The 23375-nt window shown below is 42.0% G+C and overlaps 1 protein-coding gene across 7 annotated transcripts in view; it reads right to left on the reverse strand.

Moving 5' to 3' along the window:
* kcnab2a (potassium voltage-gated channel, shaker-related subfamily, beta member 2 a) overlaps positions 1-23375 on the reverse strand; it is a 44339-nt gene that overhangs the window by 18046 nt on the left and 2918 nt on the right. For 2 of the 7 annotated variants that reach the window (XM_037251265.1, XM_037251267.1), the window contains exons 2-3: positions 11762-11936; positions 10468-10509 (exon numbers count right to left, since the gene is read on the reverse strand). In XM_037251265.1, the coding sequence (XP_037107160.1) occupies positions 10468-10509; positions 11762-11838 (119 nt within the window). In that variant the 5' untranslated portion in view covers positions 11839-11936. Of the gene's footprint in view, positions 1-7332; positions 7603-10467; positions 10510-11761; positions 11937-21216; positions 21346-21494; positions 21809-23375 lie in introns of those variants that run through there. The other 5 variants (XM_037251266.1, XM_037251268.1, XM_037251269.1 and 2 more) reach the window with 5 other exon arrangements.

Below are 23375 nucleotides of genomic sequence, written 5' to 3' on the forward strand. Positions count from 1 at the left end.
AGGGGAAGGAGAAGGAGAGAGAGAGAGAGAGAGAGAGAGAGAGAGAGAGAGAGAGAGAGAGAGAGAGAGAGGGAGGGAACGTGGTGGGAGGGATATGAGGAGGAACAGTCAAGGCAGCGTGAGACTGCAAGGCATTGAAATCTGTTGTGTTGACAAGAGCTCCTCGAAGAAAGGGTGCGGCGTTATTTTCATGAACACTTTTTTGGTGTCCCAGCGTTGCCCTGCAGTGAGTTTGAAAACAAACAGCCTCGTCACTTCCCTCACGAGGGACTGTTCAACTGCCCATAAAATATTCATTATGTAACTTTATCTGTAACAATATACGCCAAAAGCAAGATGGTGACGGACAGAAACGAGTCCCTCTGTTTGACCAAGGTTGTTGAGATAATATCAAATTGGATAAACTGTGCTTAGATACTAAATTCTAAATATTAAATAAGGAAAATCAAACGTAAACATTCAGGCCTGAGTGAATTCTATGGATTTGGAACGAAACCTTCTGAAAACAAAAATTGGCTAAAATATCGTCCAAAATCAGAACACAAAGATAAACAAAGCAAATTCAGCAGAATTATTTGATCACTTGAACTGAACCCATTGTGAGAGTATATCAAATGTTGGAAAATAAAGCTCAAGTAATCCATAACCTTGCTATAAACGCCAAGTACAAATTGATCTTGAAAAACAATAGGAGTAATCTCGGCCCCCATTAAATTGTTGGAATGTGACAACGGCTTGGATGTTGAACGTAAACACCGGCGTAATTGGGCTGAATGCAATCGAGGCGGCAGATTGACGGGCCGAGTGGATGAGCTGCGCGCTGCTAGTAATCTAATACTGGAGCTTATCTGAGTGGAGCAGCTAGTGTGGCAAGCAGATAATTAAACAAGATGCCATCAGGATCAGGAGCAGATGTGGAGAGTGAAGCACTTATAGAGGCCACCTCTATCAATGGAATCTGGCAGACAAACTGTTGCTAACTGACAGCTCTATTCTTGGAACTATGACCTTTGTTTGGGTCGCCTAGCCTCAGATAGAGACCCGGTTTGAAGGCTTTCATTCGACTGAACTCGGATTTGGAATCTACACGGCAGGGTGCATGTTCTGTTACGCTTACCTTCAAGTCATAGAATGGGTGACAAACATCAGATTGAATGAAGGATTCTATCAACATCAAATTATAGTGAACAAAAAGCATTCACTCTCAAGGCTGCTGCGCATCAGAGCTCGGCGCTTAGAGTCGCCACAACGGTAGTGGAAATGTGATGCCACGTTCCATTCCAGTCAGCTCCAGGGCCTCAGGAGTCGGCGCATGGAGGGGATTTAATGAGAGTTGGTGGTGGGGGGGTGTCATGGACAAGAGCAAAAGGCGGCACATATACAGTAGTGGCATACATTGGAATCTAAGACACATCACTTAAGAGACTAATCTTAGTTGATAATCTAGTTGTGGGTCGCAATATACTCCACACACAGTATACTAAACCATTGATGGTTGACTTAGTCATTTGTAATTCCTAGAAATCCTTTGTTGAACCCTTTTTCATCTGCATCTGAAAAACTTCATCTCTATTGAGCGGCAGAGCAATGGAGGATAAATGAATCAATACAAGAATGCGTCGTGTGACCGTCAAGTAATCCATCACCTAAATGAATCAACAGAAGAGCTATTTTTCGTTTTGCGCCTTGTTTGGGTATTTTATTCGGCTATTTGACTCCCGCCAGAAAAAGCAATCGTTGTCGCGAACCCCCTTCCCCCAGTTTTAATATTCATCGATAATAAAAGGGTCGTGTGTGAAAGCACGCTGCGTTTAAATGAGCATATAAATTCAACTGCTAAGCAGTCAGTCAATAAAGACCAGCTTGGCAGCCTTTGTTGACTTGCTGCTTGCTGTGAGTTAGGTGAGTGAAATATACAAAACCAGTGACACACTAATAATAATAAAATCTTCTCAAACCTCCTCCCTAAATAAAATTAATGTTTTCTGTTTTTTAATCCAGATAGTTTTGTGCACCCTTTAATAAAATATATGTTTACAACACCACTATTGGGAAATTATTTCACACCCAGTAATAAAGATGCTTTGGAGCGCTGCAGGATACATAAAATTAATTCATGGTTTGATAGGAGAGTATTCAAAACATGCTATTCTGATCTTTGCATAATCACTTAGAGTGCATGTGTTAAGTTGCTAATGAGACACACGTGATTTAGGTGACTCAGAATTCCTACCAGGCCATTGCACAACTCACTTCATATCCGTGCAACAACGTAACAAAGCAACTGCTATCAAGCCCACAATATTACTTTTTTTTTAGAGAAGTAAAAAAAATAATACAAAACAAACCTGTACTTTTTTTCATTTTAATTGCCTGTTTGGTGGTTATTTGAAAATCGACTGCTGCTAAAATCCCTCTAAAACAATGTGAGCGAATCCAGAACACCGATAGGGCCCCCGATTTATTCACAGTGCGGAGGAGGAGGAAGAGAAGGGAACAAGCTGCATATATGTGCATGTGCCAGCACACACACAAACATACACAGACGCACAGATTTTTTCGATCACGACTACAGCCACAATATTGCATCCGCAGTCCAAATTTTATGTGAAAATTTCAACAAAAGACAAAAACTAAAATCTATGGTTGAGTATAGTAATTACTTGAGATAAGAGTTGAAAATTTTTTCGGGCTCCTTGTTACTCAAAATGATTATTTTGCTAATTATCTTTTCCCATTGACATGAACATGCCATTAATCCATTCCAGCCTCTACAAAATTTGTTGTTTTAAGAAAAATAGAACTCTATTGTAATAAAACATACAAAAGCGACATTCTCAATTTGAATGAAAGAGTTTCATTTTTTTCTTTTTGCTTGCATTATAACTTATCCATGTGTTTATTACGATACTGTCTGTCTACATGTGTTACTTCACTCTTTATGGATCAAGGCAAAAACAAGCTTGTTGTGACTGCCAAGATATTTCTTCTTATCATGTAGTATAAGAGCAGTTCATTTTCTTCAAGTATTTTTCTCGGTCAAAGCCTCTTTATTAATGCTCAAATGTAAGTTTAAGTTAAATAAGAAATCCCATACTTTGATGACAACACACCTACGCATTCACACACGGAATTAGTCCTTTCCTACAGCTGCGAGGTTGTGCAGCGTCATCGTGTAGGAGGATTTAACACCAAAAAATTAATAAAAAAAATTGACAAAAAAAACCATACAACCCGAATTCTATGGGTGTAAGGAAGTATAAATACAGTTAAAATATTAATAATAAATATATTCCCTATTTCATGACATTTTCATATTTTTAAAAGCCTTGTTTATGCAGTGTACAGTGCGGCAATGAACACTGCTGTATGGACATTCTTCCGTTCCACCGTGCATCCAGCCTCTGTTCGCTACGGCGACCCTTTGACAAATCAATGACGCCGTACCATAATGAAGCCACTGGAGAACACAGGAGGAGGTACAGCTCCGACGAGCGACACCCCCACCCTCCTAACCCTTTTCCCGTGCAAGCGGCAAAACGGCAAGCGGAGAGAGAATGGCCGCTTTAATTGACAGAGTGTTTAGAAGGCACTCTGACCACAGAGGGAGCACTGTCACGGGTTGTCATCCTTCAGCACAACAGCAGCATTATCTCTAAAAATAGGCACTGGCTCTTTGAATCAGTTTGACAAAAGCGAGAGTGGGCCTGATGCAAAGAGCACCCACGGCGTCATAATGGAAGATGGGCAGTAAAAAAAATGCAACAAAATTTGATATTGTTGCATGCCAGCGCATGAAAAGTTGCTTACAGCAGAGATTCCGAGCTATTGTGCTGAGAGAGACCATTAGGAATGCCTTTGGGACTGATCCAAGTTCACCTAATTGGTCTGAACACTATTATTTACAAGAAACAATGCAGATTTACTATGTATCCTCCCTAGCAATGTATTGGCAGAACCGTTGAATGATCTTCAATCTTAGACGGGCTAACAAAACTAGTATTATTTAGCCATATAGTAGTTTAGCCATACTTGAACACCAAGAGTGCAGCAAAACATATAGAGAAACAATATGACAATAATAAAAATAATATTTTCTTTCTTCTGGATGGTTATAATTTGCTATTTTCTTTTATTATGTGTATGGCGCACTTGACCTGGTTCAGTTAATACTCTCTCTGAGCCGATCTTGTATCTCTGTATCCATTTGTAAGAAAGCTTTGGCAGAGTTAATGGGCCAGGACATCAAATGTGGCAGAAGGTGATTACTAGTGCGGCACATACTCTGGATTAAAGCCCTATCATGTGTGAGCGTATGCCAGCTGTCCAACTGAAGGTTTAACTTATACTTTCTCACCAGGATTTGAGGAAACCTCGCAAGATAGAATCGCTGAGGTGGGGGATGGAACGTGTGTGTTGTACATGTGAAGCAAGAGTGTGAGCGGGTTCAAGGGAGTTAAAGGAAAGTAACGTGATGTCCGACAGATTGACAGCGATGAGTGACAGATGTTGTAATGTACCCTGAAGGGCCGGCTAAGCATTCCTAATATCTGCCAGGACAATCATTTCAGCACCATGGAAAATCGCCAACTCTTCCACTCTCGTAAAGTCAAAACTTAGAAATTCCTGCTTTGGAACCAAACATAATACGGTAGAAAATTTCACATAAATTGGTGCTTGTGAGTACCAAGCCAAATCGGTCTGTGCCCCCTCCCCTCAAAAAAAAAAAAAGTGAATTTGGCAAAACAGCATAATTAGAAGCAACACTGATTTATCAAAATCAATAGCAACATTCTGCATGTTAAAAAATAATGATAAAAAAAAAACATTCTTCATGGTTTGGATGTGAAAAAGTAGCACCCTCTGGTGGATAAAAAAAGTAGGCATCCATCCAAATTGAAACATTAACATAAAAGGACTGCATTACTTTATACTATGATAAAGTCACATGTCCATTTTTTGTGTATCTTGCCATTTTAGGCAATTTTTTTAAATCAAAATAAACACTCTCCTTCATTCAAGCCAGCCAAAGCACCTTTTGATTTAAAAAAAAAAAGTGAATGGCAAATAACGTTAAACGTAGCTCATTGTACATCTGATAGTTAAAAAGACTCCAGACAAAAATAACAAATAACACACCAAATGTGGGCACTCCTGATATGATGCAAGGGAGACACGCTAGTCACATCTGTGAGCAGCCATTGCGTCAATTTGTGAATCTGTGGAGAGCATGTGAGATATCCCTGCAGATGTGTGCAGCAGAGCACAGGAGGACTTGCCGCTGTCCCAGATGACACATCTAACAGAGCAGGGGTGCTGAGACATGCAAAAAGAGGACAGGGAAGCCCTTTGTCCTTATATAATGCAATTATGTAAGGTAAGCCAAGCCTTTTGGCACTCCATTTTAGCATATTGTGTATTAAAGATGGGTGAACTAGAAGGACACCAAGATAAATCTGTATAGTTCAGGAGGCCCACACTTCTTCAGCATGCCAGCTATTTAGAAAATGTCAAAATGATCTACCTACAATAAAAATAATTTAAAAATATTTCAAAATAAATAAAAAAAATAAACTGGCTATTTCATCAAATGATTAATTATTACAAAAGAGTGTAAATGGAATCATGATGTTGAAATTCTCAAACATAAACAAATACAAGAAAAAAAAGTAATTGTAATACCTCTTGCCAAGGAAGCCCTCAGACTTGATAATAATTAAACAGAAAAAGCTCAAAGAGGAACGGAACACCAACTCCCTCTAACGGTCTCTACCTGCAACTGACAGAACAGTGCCAAAATTGAAACAGTTCTCATCCATTCATCAATTTTCCACACTTTTGTCTTCATTGGGATCACGGGGAAGCTGGAGCTGATGTTTGGGGAGGGGGGGGGGGAACAGGGTGCACCCTGTAGCATTCGCCAGCCAGCTCTTCTGCTCCCTAGCGTCAACATATAATTAACTACAATATAAACTATCAAACTTCTCTCACTCAGTAAATAAAACAGTTTGATAATGAGTCCATAAAAACAGTTGACTGATTATAGAGAAAGGATGATGGTGAAACACAGCTACCTACGTATAGCATGCTCACATGAGCGACCAAATGGGGGTCATTATCATGTCCATTAGTGCAAGTAGCATTGAAGATCCATACTTCACTCTCCATATACAATCCGTAGCTCAAACTGGAGACACGCTGCTTCCCGTCTGGCCTCACGCAAGTCAAACTGTCTCCTTTTGCTCAGCCATATTGAAGAATGTGACATCTTACAACAGAACTGCAGACATTGCAATGATCATGCTGGTTGCTTGTCGGGTACAAATACACTACATCACTATATGTGTATGCATCAGAAATGATATTGTTCTTATTGTACTGATAATCCAGACACCATCTTATTTCAATTAATAATCCTTAAAAAGTTTTGGAAAGTCCGCTGTTAAGTAGTTCAAGAAAACCTCTAGTTCCCAATGTTGTGGCCAGTGAGGGTACTGTTTGTCTCGATGAATAAATGATGAAAGTAAGTAAATGAGAGTAGAGTATTAGTAGAGTAAATGATTTATAATGCCACTAACATACTGATACAGTATATTTGTTGCCTTAAAAACGTGAAAGATAAACCGGCGTTGCAACATACAAGCCTCGAGGACCACTCAAGACTCCAGCACCAGTATGCTCTGCCATTTTGTGATCTCGTTTTCAAAGTTTGAAGTCACATGAAAGTCGAAAACTGCTGTGATTCGAACTGTCACCTCTTCAGTAATGGCGAGACAGGGGTGGACTGATTTCAGCTAAGGAGTTTGGAAACAGCATGAGGAAAAACTTTTAATTGTGCTTTCCCTGACACATGTCGCACCGTGACTCGGTAAAGGCACATCCTTGAAGTACACCCTGAAGCGATCTAGCTCTCGAACGAGACTAATTCCCCCCTGATCCCATCATGTTAATCAAATTGCACAGCAAAAAAGCACCAGGCTGCTTTTTGTTCAGTCACTTCGCAACCAGCAACCATTTGAGTCCCACTCACAAAGATGCTAAGTGATGTGCAAAGTAACAGCTACAAAAGATCTTCACGACCATTTTGACTTTGCAAGCACTTTAAGATTGGTCTTCATCCATCCAGTAGAGACGTTCTCATGAACACAGCAAGCCACCAGATTTTTTATGGGCCGCATAACTTCTCCAGATGCAGATATGCACTTGTCCAAGACCACCCAAAAAACAAAGTTGCATTTCAAACTAAGCCCTAGCATCTCCACCCAGCCAAGTCTCAAACATCCGGCCTCCTCCGAGCACATAGTTCACCGCTCCCCCTTTGTGCTTTCTTACCTGTACTTCATGCCTGTCTGATAGGACACGCACTCTTCCAGGGCCAGGCCATTCATCTTCAAGAAGTCTTCCAAATTCTTGACTTGAGCGGCGATCCTCTGTTCCCGCAGCCGCTGCAGCTCACCCTGGTCGGCGGGTCTGGTCGGGGGCTGGTTGAGCCCCTGGTCCGAGTGGTAGCGGTTGATCCCGCTCCGGATGCTCTCGCTGTACGTCATGGACAGCATCTTTCCGCTGCTGCTGCTGTTGCTCTTGCGAACGCCGCTGCTCGGCGCTGACGGTTTGGGGATCTGCAGGTTTTCAGCAGGACAGTGACCAGACTTGAGTGCGCTGGGAAGCCCCTGGGGGCTACCGGCGTAGCCTCCCGTAAACATGCCGACCCCTCCCTCCCTTGGCTTCCTTGACAAATAATGAAGAAGCTAAAGAGATGGAGGTAAGGGTCCACCCTCCTAAAATAGCAACCTTCTCCGATTTGAAAGGAGCTCTCGTGTTCCGGGCGATACAATGGCCATGCATCCTGTAATCAACACGGGCCCGGAGCCCCCCGCACCCGCCTCTCCCTCCCCCCCGACAGGTGCACCACGGGCAGGGTGACACTGATAGGCCGCATTCAAGTGCTCAAGAAACAGGACACATGCCATTCAAGACATCCAGACATGCAACTAGCAAAACGTGAACACAATCCCACTCGGAGTGGACAACAAAAGGGAAAACCGCCACTTCATTTGAATACACAAACACCAGCATGACCCAGAATTATTGAAGCGCTTGTTTTTTATGACAACAGCAAAGCTTCCAATCTTTTGTCTCCCAATCTGAAAACAGACCATCGTCTCTTAATCGCTTCTTTTATTAGCATTCCTCTGTCATCCTCAAGAGGAGTCCCACAGATATCAACAGAGCGCAACACTGTTTTGATTACGCCAATAATGCAAGGGAACAACATCGACTGGAATTTTAATGAACGTACTTGCAGTTCTACAAAAAAGCATCACTCACTTACTCGACCAGATTTGGACTTAAGGGGAACATTTTAAAGCTCCGTAGAACATACCAGAATCAATCATATAGTTCATAATTTGGTAGAACCATGTATTTATGTCCAATTTATCGAGTAACCTCCAGTCAAACCTTCATCATTACATTAAAAGTGCCGGAAATGTCAATTCTGTGCTAACGACAACATTAAGACAACTGTGTTGGAATAATTCAAATTTTCTCCAAATGGACAAACTTAAGTAGTGGACTTGAAAACTAGGTAGCATGCACGCTCCACATGGAAAAGTTCATCCTTCGCGCATGCATGGGCCACTGTTGGAAAGATCTTTCCACAAACTCACCCGGTTTCTTTGGGGTCGGCTCATGAGCAAGGTGGAACGGTGCGAGTCCGAGCTTATAAAGCCACACTGCACTGCCGACCGACCGAGTGGGTCCACCCAAACTGGGAGTGTCTTACTTGCAAACGTCTAAACCAATTAGTGAGTAAGGGAGTGCATCCCTTTCCTCCCCTCACTCCTCGGACCGCCATCTACCACCGCAAGCAACACCTCGCCTCATCCCCTCCCGAGGAGATCTCGTGGATGAAATCCATTTACGGCGTTTAGAAGCTCTGTCCTGTTTCTGCTAGCCTCAGCAAATAATATCAGCACTGAATTATTCACCAAAGCTTTTTGCGCTAAAAGCCTCTGATTGTTGTTGCACAGGAAAGACTACTTAGAGCAGCGTGATAATCAGCTAGCATGTTGAAAACAGACACAAACACAACTGCTGAGCAACCTCGGCGGCGCTCGGATGAGGACATGTAGACCGACAAACCCGCAAATCACCACCTAACCGTGTGAAAACCGCACTGGTGAATACGGCTGCATATTTTCAGGTCAGATCCAATTTGTTTGGATTCACATTGAGTGTGGAAGCATCAATTCAATAACCGAGATAAGAGTGCCTTGATGACTGGTTAAGCTTGCCGCACAGTTCAGAGGCCGCGGTTTCCAGCACGTACACGTGTAAACGGTGAATAATCGGCAACTTTGAATCAGTTTTGTAAACCTGCACACACAGAGCATTGATTCCCCCCCCTTCATACAGACTGTCTGGTGCTTTGTCCTGAGTAAGGTTGAGGTTAAGTTTAATGTAAGGTATGGGACGTTAATTATGATGCCGTAAGCACAACACAAACACTGCGTTATCAGATTAAGCAAACATTAGGCCGCCATACTCATCGGCACAACGGAGAGAACGAGGCTGCATCGATCGGCCTCGTGTAGAGGAAGGGGGTGGGGGGGTGAGGCAGACAATTTTGCACTTAAAAATTATATAAAAAGGAGAGAAAAGTGCAAATGCAAGGCGCCAGGCTAGAAGTCATTATGAGCACATTGACATCGTCTGCGCTTTTTATCACTCAGATCTGCAGAATGAGGCTTTGAGATATGAAGTCATTGGTCACCAAATAGAAGTTGACTTCTTGCACTTTGTGTTGGTTTCATCAATATCAGCAAAGCGCAATACGCCCATTGAAATCACTGTACAAGTATTATAGCCTACCACCGCTAATTAGAACCAATTGTAATTCTTCCAATCCATCAAAGCTGTGCCAGTCAACTTTCAATCGCTTTATTGCGCAATGTTAACAAAAAAAAAACCCCACATATTTCACACACGATTTGACACAAGTGAAACTAACGTTTTAGAAAATTAACAACCAGACAAATTTATTTTACACTCTCACTCAATGGAGCCACCTCACTGGAGGTTAACTTCCTTTTACACTTGTAAAATAAAAATACTCAAAAGTGACATCTGAGATACTTCAATATTTCAGGAAAAGCAGAAGAGTGCAGAACCAATCACTGCTGCTTGAAAAGATTTTGTGAGCGGACTCTCAACTGAATCCAAGGTCAAATCTAACGGAGATATACATTGGGTGTGCTCAAAATATTGATACCGAGATAGGTATAAAACATAAGTATAAAATCGAGACTTCTCCCTAACGCTATGGGGGATTTAAAGTGTATTGAATAATATCGGGGTACACATCGTGTAGTCACCTGTGTAGTATCGACTTTACCTTCGGATTTGGAATGTAAATGGAAGATAAGTAGGAGGGGGTGAAAGATAGAGACAGAGAAAGACAAATACCTGTAGAACTGCAGCTGTCGTTTCGGACTTCCATAGCGAGCACTGAAGGCATCGGGAGACAAGAGCACAAGTGATGGTGCTGGTTAACGTTAGCACGGAAGGGAAGAGGTTAGTAATGGTGGCAGCGTGTGTTTGGGAGTGAATTGTGCAGGGATAGAGGATGCATAGTTGATCCAAGCGGAAATACAGAAAGTAATAGAGCAGCTCAAAAAATGTACAGAACTAACCAACATCACAATTCTTTCTAATTATCTTTATAACAGCATAAGATGAGACTTCAACTATCTTCTAGTTTGCAAACAATGGCGCCACTTGCTGTCCAAATATGAGAGTGCAGCTTAAGCTTGACAAAGAAGACAGTGCTGCACATTTTTAGCGAACTCTTATACGAACAAAGTACATATTTCTGTGACGTTGACCCACAACTAATAACAAAACAATTTTGAAGCAATGCGCATTATAACACATTTACTGTATGTTTTGTTTTTAATTGAAAAAATGCTTCTGACAGTTGAATCCCATTCGTGCTGTGCATAAGTAACAGCAACTGTACCAAATATGTCCAATTTGAGTTATTACATCACCATGATGGGGGAGGAAGAAGCAAGCAAAGCCATCATGCTACATTGCAAATTTCGTTTGTCATGCAGTTACCACAAAATATAACAAAAGCATATTCAATCCTTATTTTTTCTAATATCACTATTCTTTCATTATCTTTCATTGTATTTTAGAATAGTCCATCTTTGCCAGACATCTAGCTTGGGGAAACTATTACACTGGGCAACAAAATATTTCGTTTTTATTTTTTAAATCAGCGATTCAAGTAAACCTTTCAAGATTTTTTTTATTTGGTCTGATTACAAATCTGCCCTCATTTTCTTCTAGGATACCAGGCTTTCATAATAATGCTAATAACAATACAATGATAGATTTTTTTAAATACTTTTTTTCAAAACAGTCAAAGCTAAAAATGATCATACTGTATAGCACAAACTTAAAAACAAAAAATATATCATCTCAGAAACCTGATGTGCTAGAAAAATGGTAATTTGTGAAGTCAGTGACATAAACACATTTACAAACACATAAGCCATCTCTGATTAAAATTTGCTATTGACCAGTGTCATCGGTGGTCATGTGATTATGTATGTGGTAAGCAGTGAACATTTTTTTCCCCTCATTACGTGTAGGGTCCATCACATAAAAAAATAAAAAATAAATAAAGTTTGATTCAGACATGTCTTGACAATTTTAGAGAATTTTAGGATGTTTGGCCCAGCCCTGAACTCACCTGTAGATCATTCCAGGCGAACCAGACTGTCGAAGGGAAAGGCGCGCAGGCGAGTCTGTTGTCGATTCAGGATACATGGAGGCAGGAGGAAGGGCTGGCCGCGCTAGCCTGCCAGGGGTGATGTTCTTTCACCGCAACCACAAGAGACAGTCGAGCGTCAACGTGGGCCTCTTTCAAAAAAAGAGAAGAAGAAAAAAGGGTTAGTACATCTCCAATAAAGCCTAAATCCAACTTCAGATTTAATTGTTTTTGGACCAAAGAATTGCAAACGTTGACATGTTGAACGTGCTGCAGAATGTAAAAGTATTTAACGCCTTGCAGCATAAAAACAATTGAAATCCATCAGTTTACCTCAGGATGAAAATATTTGCCAATTAGACTCAAAATCAAGCCCTTCATTTTGATCAAAATAATAAATGATCAGGAACACATTTCTCCCACTAGATGGAGGCCTCTCCTCATACTGCAGCTCTGAGTGGACCTGCCAGACATTAGCTTTGGCTGTGCATCCACAATACAAGTTGAAGTACCTGGATTAAAAATGGGCCCTCATTTTATACACACTATGAATATCTTTGCAGCCTTAAGAACATTTCACCTACAAAAGTGTCTATAATTGCAGCTAAAAAGAAGGTTTGACGCAATGAGGAATCATATAAATTTATATTTATTATTAGTTTTTGTTATAATTTACTTGTGATGCGTTTGAGAGAAAACGACAGCTAACCAACTGCTTTTGGGTGACACAATTCTATAAATAATTCAAAGTGTCGGCCCTAGAAGCAGGTCAGTGCTGCTGAGAGGGCGGCTCCACTGCCTGCTTAGGTAGGTAGTGTTGGCTTAGCTCACGCGTTGTATTGTAATAAACATTTTGATCATGGAACTGTGTAACTAGGGAACTATTTTTCCCCTTCCCATTTGCGTAGGTTTGAACAGCACTGAATGATCTCCGAACGGCTAGCTGCCAAATGCTTGTCACCTCTAAGCAGAAGGGGGTAGTAACATTTTACTTCTGCTTCGACATGTGACAGTAATTCAAATCACACTTAAATTGGCAGCACGGTTAATATTACTGATCAATGGCTAATTTCAATCAGAGATGGCCTTGTGTGTCATTTCACCTATTTTTGATGTTGATTTAAAAATGCCGAGGACAGCAGAGGACAAAGCAGAGCGGCATCCGTCACCCCGACAAAGGCGTGGGATGAGTATCTTGCGCAACCTTATTTCACCGGTGACTGAGCTCAGCCCAGTCTTGGCCCATATCCCTAACGAAAGCACAAAAGGTGACTTTCCACTCCCATCAATCTCTCAAATACGTCGTCCAGGGTTCCCAAGGACTCGTTTAACCTTCCCTTCCCATTCATTTCAATCACGGCACAAATGGAACGGCGGGCCAGCCCAGCCATCAGGTGATGACGGCGGCGATGAAGATGGCGTGACCCTGATAGATAAAAGACCCATGAGCAGATTTACTACAAGGACTACAAAGTCATCTGTCAGTGTCAAGGCATCAGGAGTTGGAGTGGGTTGTGTTGGCAGAAATCAAAGCAGGCTCTTTGGCAGAAGGGGCCTATGACTCTGTTGGGAAGTTTCTTTGTTGTTTTTTTCAATAATTTTGGCAGAAATACTCCACAAACATCAAAAGCAGTATGTCGTTTCACTACATCAAAAAGCTCATTTGTTGTTACACATGAGCCATACAAATATTTGAACGTCGACGGTGAATTCAATATGCATCCTTCGTCACAACTCAGTAAACTGCTGGTTGTAAATAATAAAATATATATGCCTCTGAGGTGAGTTGAGGTGACTGACTGAATACAGTGTCCGTAGCTCTTTTTTTTTTTGCATTTAAGTAAAAGCAAGAAAGTTTAATTCGTATCTTCTCAAGTGTTTTCATTGATTGAGATGTTGTCAGCACACATGCCCGAAGTGAGCTGCAGAGGTGGACAAGCTGCTGCTGCCGCTGCTGCTTCTGCTGGGACTGCAGCACTGCGGTACAATACACACTCAGCCTGGTCCAAGTTGGATGGGCTCAGATTTACCGCACTAATGGGCCACGGTGCACTTTCTTAAATTGAAAGCTGCAGACTGACAAAGACGCTAGGTACAAAGAAAAATGTGAAGACAGGAGATGATACTGGAGTTAAACTTCAGGCATTGTGGACCAGCATCTGTTATTATTATCAAATAATCATCATCTATATTCAACATTTTAAAAAAAACTACTGAGTTTGTTGACATGCCCTCAAATAAACAAACAGAAACCTTTGTTCAGTGCTTCCAAAATATAATCTTAGCTGCAAAGATCATTTTGAAACCCAAACTCTGGTTTGAAAAACAAAATTATTCTTTAAACCCTAATTTTTAATCTTAACCCTTGTTTGAAACCTTAACCCAGGTTTGAACCTCTAATTTGAAGTTGACACGGCCATTTTTAACCATTGGCAGTAGTATCAGAGCAATGACTGATCTGGAGCAGCTTTTCCCAGCTCGAAGCAAAGAAAGTATTAACACCCACACCAGCACTGCGCCTTTGTGCGTGTATGTGTGCGTGTAGTATGTGTGTGTGTGTGCGCGCACGCGCATGCTTTTAAAACAGCGGTGTTGTTGACCTAAAGAAGGCCCGAGGCTCCAACAGCTTTGTTCACAAACTACATATGTGGGTGCAATTTTGTAAATGGTGAACTAAATTCTAGTACAGAGAAAGAGAGGGCCATCACATTTGAACAAACTGATTACACAATTCACAGCAAAATAATAGAAACATCCCTCAGTATGGTCATTGTGACACCATTGCAAATAACAACCAAAAAAAAAAATATCTATAATGAGGAAGCAAGTGAAACAAAAGTATTTGGCAAGCACAAAACACAGCAATGCAGAAATGGTCTCATACACCTGCGCTTGAAATGCAAAATTGAGTCACACAAGGCTGCTCTTCACATGCTTCCCCCATCCCTAAATCCACCCACACCCAGCCTGAGTGAGTTCCCTCTCGAGACGGGGCTTACGTGAGCGAGGCGGGCAGGCGGTGTTGGCCTGGAAAGCACCATACGGTGTTGGGTAGTATGTTGGCAGCAGCCGTAAACACACAGCGCTTCAAGCAGATGGCTGCCGAAGAACGCACCGATATTTGCCAGGGATGTCCTACGCGGGAGTTCAGTCGGGCAACGGCGACAGGCTTGTTTCATCGTCACAATTCGGGAATTTTTTAGGATCAAAGTCGGACGTGCTGACATAAAAATCCATGACAAGTGCCTCTCTAATCCTCAGTTTGTTGTTTTGTGCCGCTCTCTTAAGTGGTAAAGGCAACTCTTTCGGAATTAGTGCTGCTTGCAACAGAGGACAAAAAACATGTTGTACAACAAAATACTAATCCTGTCTACCTAGTCAAACCGTCACACACGGACTTTATCCGTACAGAGACTCTGATGCCGAACCAAAATATTTACGGGACAAGTTACGGAATATCACACAGGTATTGCCGTGCCTGCTACAACTCTGATGCCACCTCCAAAGCGAGACAGTTCTGTATAAAAGCCCAGATCTACTGTGACGACAGCATTGATGCGGCAAAAAAAAAAGCTGTTCATAATACCTGTGAAGTTTCTGCCGAGTATACACAAACTATGCTTGCAGGTACTGCAGTGTGCTTTTGAAAAGGTGACCTTCTCGGAGTCTGCATAGGACGTGCTGTGCTGTGTTTTGGAGTGGATGTCACATGAATCCGAAAACTGGACAAAAATGTGCCTCATTTGAACACCACGCTTGACAACAACAACAAAAAAGCGGCCAACTTGTGTGCATAAAATACCGCCAGGAATTTGAGTGCACAATTTCCTGGTTATGATACAATACGAGATGAACGATCCCATGATGCTCATATCGCTGACAGCAGGAAGATGAATCAGCACTGGCTGTGTCCGCTTTCTTTAGCTCTTGTGCAGAGTTATAGCTTATTCCAGCATAACAAACTGGCGCTTCAACAGAAACACAATTCGATACCTGCGTAAATCATACTTTGTACTTCATACACAAGACTATTGAAAAAGATTGCCGTGGAATTGAACAGGCCAGCCTTTATGGCTGTGTAAGCCGCTGCCTATCACTGCAGAGAGGGCAAAGTGCTGCAGTCCACCATGAGAGCACATCAGCACACTGCAGCAGGAATATAAAACCATCATTGAAGAGAAAACAAGTAATAAACAATACAGTTGACTGAATAAGCGAGAGAAAGTAGCCCCCGGGTGAACCAAGACACGTTGGTTGAAGATGATGTAACATTTAGATAAGCACCCAGTCTCCAACGAGTCTCTTCAATACATTAAAACATCCCACTTAATGATAAATGAGGAGTCATAAAGGCTGTTTGTTCAACAACACAAATAGAAGTAGCACACAAAAAGTAGCACACACAGCTCTGTTCTGGCGGTTTAGTCAAACAATACAAAGAGATAAACTCTGATTTGGATTTAAATTCATGTAAAGCACTGTGACCTGCATTTTATGATGGAAAATTGCTGCTATACAATTTCATCAATTTTGAGAGATTTATATGATTAATATTAGTGGTTAGGTTGTGAAATGCACTTTATAAATATAATTGTATTGTATGCAAATTCGGGTCACGCCGCTGCCGTAGGAAGGCAGTCGTATAGGAGCCAATATATAATAAAACTAGAACATTCACTGGACTAAAGTCCTTGGCTAGAATAGTTTGAGAAAATGTGGCACAACTTCAACAAAGGAAAAAAAACACACAAAAGAAAACTACTAAGCTATTGCTGTCAAAAGAAATGTGTCAAAGTTTCACGTCCACATTTTGTTTATATATATATAAAGAGATTTGCGGCTCTTGTGTATGCAAAATAGTGCGGAGGACCCTTTTTTTTCTGTGCATGAGCGACAACTGCAAATTGGCTCTGGCAGAGTAAAACAGTATGAAAGTGATGTGATTAACTGGCAAATTACAATATTGTGCATCAGCCCACTCGCAGCACTCCTCACTTTGAGTCAGTGCTACTTTGCTCACTCAAAGTGGTCATTTTGTCAAGGGCAGCCGACGCGCTCACACACACGCACGCACACACACGCATGCTGTGCATTGCACAAAGTAGATGGACATTCAATACTCACCAGTCTACATTAATAATCAGACAAGCTTTATACTTTGAAAGTCACATTTGTCCTTATTTTACTTTGATGCTTGAAAAGTGCATGGTAAAGTTTGAAGGCTGAAGTCGACTGAACTGCACAATGACATGCACACAGTGGAACCTGTGAATTGTATATTTGGAAACTTTAGCATTATTTCCAAGGGGGAAAAAATGAAGATAAATTCACACAAAAATCGATCGTTTGAAAACCACAGTCATGCGTTCGTAACATTTTGTAAAAATGCCAAAAGTGACCAAAACTTGAGTGAGTTTTCATTTAAGAAGAGATGCTCACATAAAAAGTTTCAAACATAAAACACACGCAACTTGGTCGAGTGGTACTATAGTACATTTCAAAATTGTGTTTGAATAAATTTGAATGTGTTTAAAGCCTTCGGGGGGACTACAAGTCTCTCTAAATCACAGATTTTCACATAACGCAGGCGATGAACACGGATTCATTGTACACTGTTTAATGTTGTGTTCTTTAAACTTCTATTTTTAATGATGACAACACGCGTGTGTAATATGGATTAATTTAATTTCCTAAGGGAAAATTATGTTGTGGATATGAAAAAATTCTCACCCAGCGTCACTGAATGAATTATAAGTGACCTTGGGTTTTAAGATTTATACATACGTGCCAGATTCCCCCTAGAAATATTCTAGCTTTTACCCCATAGCGATAATATTCAATTGTCCACTCACATATACACTGCTCATATCATAATGCTCCAAAGTCCAACCTTTGGATCGGGTTGCAGACGCCAGAAGAAATCCTCCAGTTCAGAAGCATCAGTTCCGCACGCTTCCTTGCGTTCGTCTGAACACATCCAGCATACGTGTGTGCGCGCGTGCAGCGGTTTAACTCGCTCACGCTCGACTTAGCAAGGTCGCGGAATCTCCCACACTTGCACGAGAATCGTGCAGCTGCTCTTTTCTAACACGTTTCTCCTTAATCAGTCAGTGTATTGATTGGCAATGGCAGAGATGCCCTTTATATGGGACGGAGTGACAGAAAGTTTGATGGCATATTATTAAACGGGCCTTAGTGAACACAAAGCTCCAGTTTCCAGCGGCTGGTTACTAATACGTATTTGTTGTGCGCTATACTGTCCAAGTGGAATAATAGCCTCAAACGGTGCCAACGGGGCAGCTGTAGTGCAGCGGATACAAACAGCAAACCTTCTGTCAAAAGTAGGACAAACTTAATGGCCACATTCACTGCACAACAACTGAGTGGTAGTATATAGGACGTATAGAAAAGATCTGACAATTCAGTTTTCTTCTGGAAACAGAGACCCGTATTACATCAGTCGACCTACAGAAGCCCCTTAGTGCCTGTTCGGCCGAGCAAGAGAATGGCGGGCGCCAGGTTTCCTGAGGCATGAAGGGTTAACATCTTGTTGTTTATTCATGTCTACATTTTTGCCGTGGGCCTGCCCACAGTACGTGTCAAAACCAATCAATGTTGAGAAAAAAAAAATGCGTTTGTTGACTGATTCATGCCACCCTGGGGTAACCGTGGCTATAGCATTTATACTTTGATCCACCGTGTCTGGGCAACGAGTCCAGGTCATGCCATGGACTTCCGATGGATGCCATCTGTGCTGTTACATTAACCTTGATAAAATGTGAGACCAACAGCCCGAATGTGAGAACTATTGCTAGGAGCACTGCTGTAATCGTGAACCACCAATATCTAATGCGGTGAAAGAGTCCGATACGTTCGGGACCCAAGGAATTTACTGTACTGCCGCGCGGCTGCTTGTGTAGTCCTTGTGTGAGTCTGCTAATCGATACCAGTACCGATACCAGTTCCTTTGTGTTATGATACTGCAAATACAGTGCCTCAAATGACACAAGTATCAACCATACCAATGAGTAGGTATCAGCTCAAACAGTATCAATCCGCCTCGCTATCCTATTTATTATACATAAGAATTTGAAAAGTACAGATTTTTTGCAAGGATCATGGAAATGACGCATAATTTGCTTTGGCAGGCCACATAAAATGAGGTGGCGGGCTGGATCTGTCCCCTAGGCCTTGAGTTTGACACCTACAGCTAATTTAAGACTATACTCATCAAGTAGTGTATGGCGCCTATCCGGTAGAACAGGTGTTGAATATGTGAAAGTAGAAAGCCCACCTGTCCAATTAAAGTGTGACAAAATATGGTTCCAGCGTGCGCGTGTGATGCCGCATGGGTCCTAAAAAAGCACACTAATGAAGCTAAACAGGCCACTAAATCTCACCAGCAGAATGATTACTGAGCTCAGTTTAGGAAATCACCCCCACTTGAGCATCCAACAGACCACAGCCATAAAGAGTGTCAGGACCTACATTAGCGTAGCATCGAGATGAGTGAAAATGTCAAAAGATGCCAGTGGCCAGTCAGTGTCATTCCAGTGATTCTGCCGCCCGAGCATTAAACCTCGGCGGATGTGTTTCAGTTACGCTCGTCACTCGCCAATCGGAGGGAAGTTCGAATAACGTCGCTAATGGCTTGCGACTGACTCTGGCGTTATTTTTAGACATTTCCCATAACCGACTTGACTTTGAGCGTTGATCGCATGAGCAATAGTACAACTGAACTATGGTTGCATGGATTTTGTGTGTATACAGAACTAGGGCTGGCTACACAAAAAAAAAATAGACCGTTATACCACTAAAGAGAAAGAGAAAGTAATACCATATGTTTGCTGACTGTTGGTAGTTTTTAGCTGACTACACATTTGATTAGCCGGCTTCGGATGATGTCGCCGGTCAACATGTCCCATAAGGACAGTGAGGACACTGCAGTGAGCAAGGGTGGAACTTTGCATTAAAAATCTCCTCTACTCCTGAGAGAGGGCATTCCATGACGATTTGAAATTTACCGACTGTCGATGCATAGCCAAAAATAATCTGTTTAGAGTGAACTCGATGCTATTTTCAAAACGTATTGCTAATCTGTTTTAAACCTCACACAAGTCATCTGAAATGCCTTGTCTTGCGTTCATGAAGTATGCATGAATAGTTTCAGGCGCAGATACATGTAGAAATAGCTATGAGTGAAGGAGTCTAGCCTAAACAAACCTCACGGGAAAAGACACCCGCGAAGTAAATGCCCCAAATAATTTTTCTGGCAAAGTACAGTTGCTACATCTTCACACACATGTACAGTACATTTATTTTCTGCTTTCATCTGACATGGTATGTTTGCAGACACCTCGTTTTTCTGTTCCAGGTTCTGCATTAAAAGAAACCTCTTGGGCATCGAAGTGGTCACTCAAATTGACTAACTGACTGGAGAGTTGTTCTTTGTGTTGACAACTCATTGCGAGATAGAAACAATAACGACTGCAAAGGGTGTGTTGGCCAAATCTGAACTCTGTTGCGCAGCAAAATGTGTCGCTCGCAAACAAATTTAGGTATGCCGGATCAGTTGAGCTGAAAAACAATTACCAAAGTTTTAGGCTAGGTTTAGTCCCGATCAATTGCTACTGATGATCTTTTCTACTAGCCTTTCAACCACATTTTGGTTTTATGTTACCATAATCCCTGTCTTGGAACACAATATCTAACCTTATCCCCTCAGCTCAAATATATAAGCTAAACTCTAACACCCAAACCAAATACACAAGGACTTGGTTTGGTCCTCCAACAGAAAGCCCAAGTTGTTTTTTGACGTTGACCTTTCTGCCCTTACACCTAATACCTCATCCTATCTGCCAACTTTAATACCTATGCTGTAACCAAAGCCCCAAACACTACGACCACAATTTTGTCGTCAAGTAACACTCCGATCTTGTACATAGAGTAGCTTACTGCGCCAAACAGAAGCACTGCAACCTCCCTTCCTCTCCTTTGCGTTCTACTTGGATCACAGCCCATCCTGCAAAGTCAGGCAGGCTGGTAGGCAAACTTGTAAACGTGAGTAAAGATGCACAGTGCAAGACCGATGAAAACCACGCACTTTTCAAAACATAAACACTGTAACCCTTTCGTCCGAGCAAAAATGACTTTTTCACTCTCACTGGGAATAGTTTGAGCTTCTCTTCTGGGTGTTGCTGGCAACAGCTAGAACTGCAGCAGTGGCAGCAGCAGTATCAGCAGAGCAGCTGAGGTGAAAAGGAATCACGCCTTCTTGCCTGAATGCTGATGCTTCGACATAAGGACTTTCATTTTGTCTATTTTGCAGGTTTAATCAGGTTTACAAGCCAAGAAAAGGATCCAAACTGTAGCGCATGCATAAAACATGACCGATATTCACACAACGGGGCGTAATGGAGAGAGAGCGGAGTACATACCAGCATAATACGGTATGCAAAGACAGTTTTCAATGCAGCAGCCCTATCAGTCAGATAGCAACTCCGAATTGCTGTGTACAGATGCAGCACGGGCAAGCGGGAGCATCCCGACTCTCATTGAGACTTAAAAAAAGGGAAAGCAAGAGAGGGACGAAAGAAGAAGACAGAGAGAAGGAGTAGACAGCAAGAGAGTGAGCAAGAGAGAGCGAGAGCAAGAGACAGACACCGGCTGCATGCACCTCTGAGACAGAAATGATGCTTGAAAAAAAAATACCCACCTCAGTCTGCAGCGGAATCCTGACGCAGTGAGTGGAAGCGAGGAATAAATGTAAAAAAAAAACAGTTGCTAGCGATGGAGGAGCACCAGTGGAGAATTCCCAGGCACTGAGAGAAGATCGGGAGGTGGAATGACTCGATGAATGACACAACTCTAGCGGATGCGGCGTGTGATGCCGTGCGACTGCAATTGTGTAGCCGAGCGTGTTGAGCATCTGACAGCAGCAAGATGGAAACAAGTGACAAGGATGCGGAACAATGAGTAAGAAAGAAAGAGGTGAAAGGAGAAACATGAATAAATGTGTGAGCTGAGGGCATATGGGTTAGAGGAAATGCCCCTCCCTCCTCACAACACACACCCACACATAGACACACCTCCCTATGCACAGTCAGCACTGGACTAGAGTTGACTAGCGTGAGAAATCTCAGTGGACATTGAGGACATTAAGAAAGTTTGGCTACAATGTTAGCATATAATGGCACATATGGAAATAAAATTTGGGAGTAGGAGTGGCGTGTTGCGGTTCTGTCATTTAAGAAAAACAGCAGGTTTGTGTCTTCCAAATACTGCGATTAGAGGTGTCGGAAATTAATCGATTAATCGTCAACAAATCAGTCATTAAATATATCGTATTTTATTCGATTATTCTATTGAATCGATGGAGTGAGCGATTCTAGAAATATTCAATAGGGACAAATCGATCATCAAATTTATTTATTTGATTAAATCGATGGAATAATTGATTCTAGAAATATTCAATAGTGACCGCACCACCGTGTATGCTGAAATAAAAAAGACTTCCTGCCAGAAAAGGCTAGTCACATTTGCCCTCAACACTCATATTTCTGCCCTTGCGTTCAACTTCCTCTTCTGGAAACGAGCCGTGTCAGCATCGACTCGAACAAGATCTTACCAAACACTTGAGCATTAGTTTTCTCTGCCATTATAACCAAGAGTGTGTTTGCACGTAAAAGGAGAAGCACATACAAAACCTAGAAACTAATTAGCACAACACGTATCCCGCTTACCTTTATCTTAGTGGTTTAAGATGCACCAATGTTAAGATTTGAATGGTGGACAATATTTACAGTCACTTCCTCCAACTTTATCAAATTTAACAAGAGCCCTCAGTGCATTAAAAAATCATTCCCAATCGAGAAAATGCATGATAGAGTGATAATACAGCCAGAGAGCATTTCTTATTCTAGAAAATCATTCAATGTAATGAAGGTTTATCTGTAATTGCTTTCTATTATGGTAAGCAATTTCTTTTTGAATGTTTATTTTGAAACGATGAGTCTTCTAAAATATCCCCCCGGCACAATCAAAGGGAACGGTGGGACGGTTAGCTGTATGACGTCGTCCCCATGACTCAGCACAAAGATGCTTAAGGAAAGGTAATCAGGTTGTTGTCCTCCAGACTACTAAAGTGACAGGACTGTTATTTTAATCATAAAACATGTTTTTCAAGAAACTCTATCACGGTTTTGTGCCCAAAGGTTGTTCAAGGTCAGGAGGGGAACAGAGATACGCACACAATTCGGTACGCTGTGATCTGCAGGATCAGTATCAGGGCAGATTCGGTTACGTGGAAAAAGGGCAAGTTCCAGGGTCAAACGCTCGCCACCATAAATCCTTCTTTAACTGTACGGACAAATTTTGACATTTTGTTTTTAACGTGCGGGCGGCTCGGTGGCGCACTGGGTAGCACGTCCGCCTCACAGTTAGGAGGGTGCGGGTTCGATTCCACCTCCGGCCCTCCCTGTGTGGAGTTTGCATGTTCTCCCCGGGCCCGCGTGGGTTTTCTCCGAGCACTCCGGTTTCCTCCCACATCCCAAAAACATGCTTGGTAGGCCGATTGAGCACTCCAAATTGTCCCTAG

Source organism: Syngnathus acus, chromosome 5 (assembly GCF_901709675.1).
Source record: "Syngnathus acus chromosome 5, fSynAcu1.2, whole genome shotgun sequence".
In the NCBI taxonomy this organism is placed as follows: domain Eukaryota; kingdom Metazoa; phylum Chordata; class Actinopteri; order Syngnathiformes; family Syngnathidae; genus Syngnathus; species Syngnathus acus.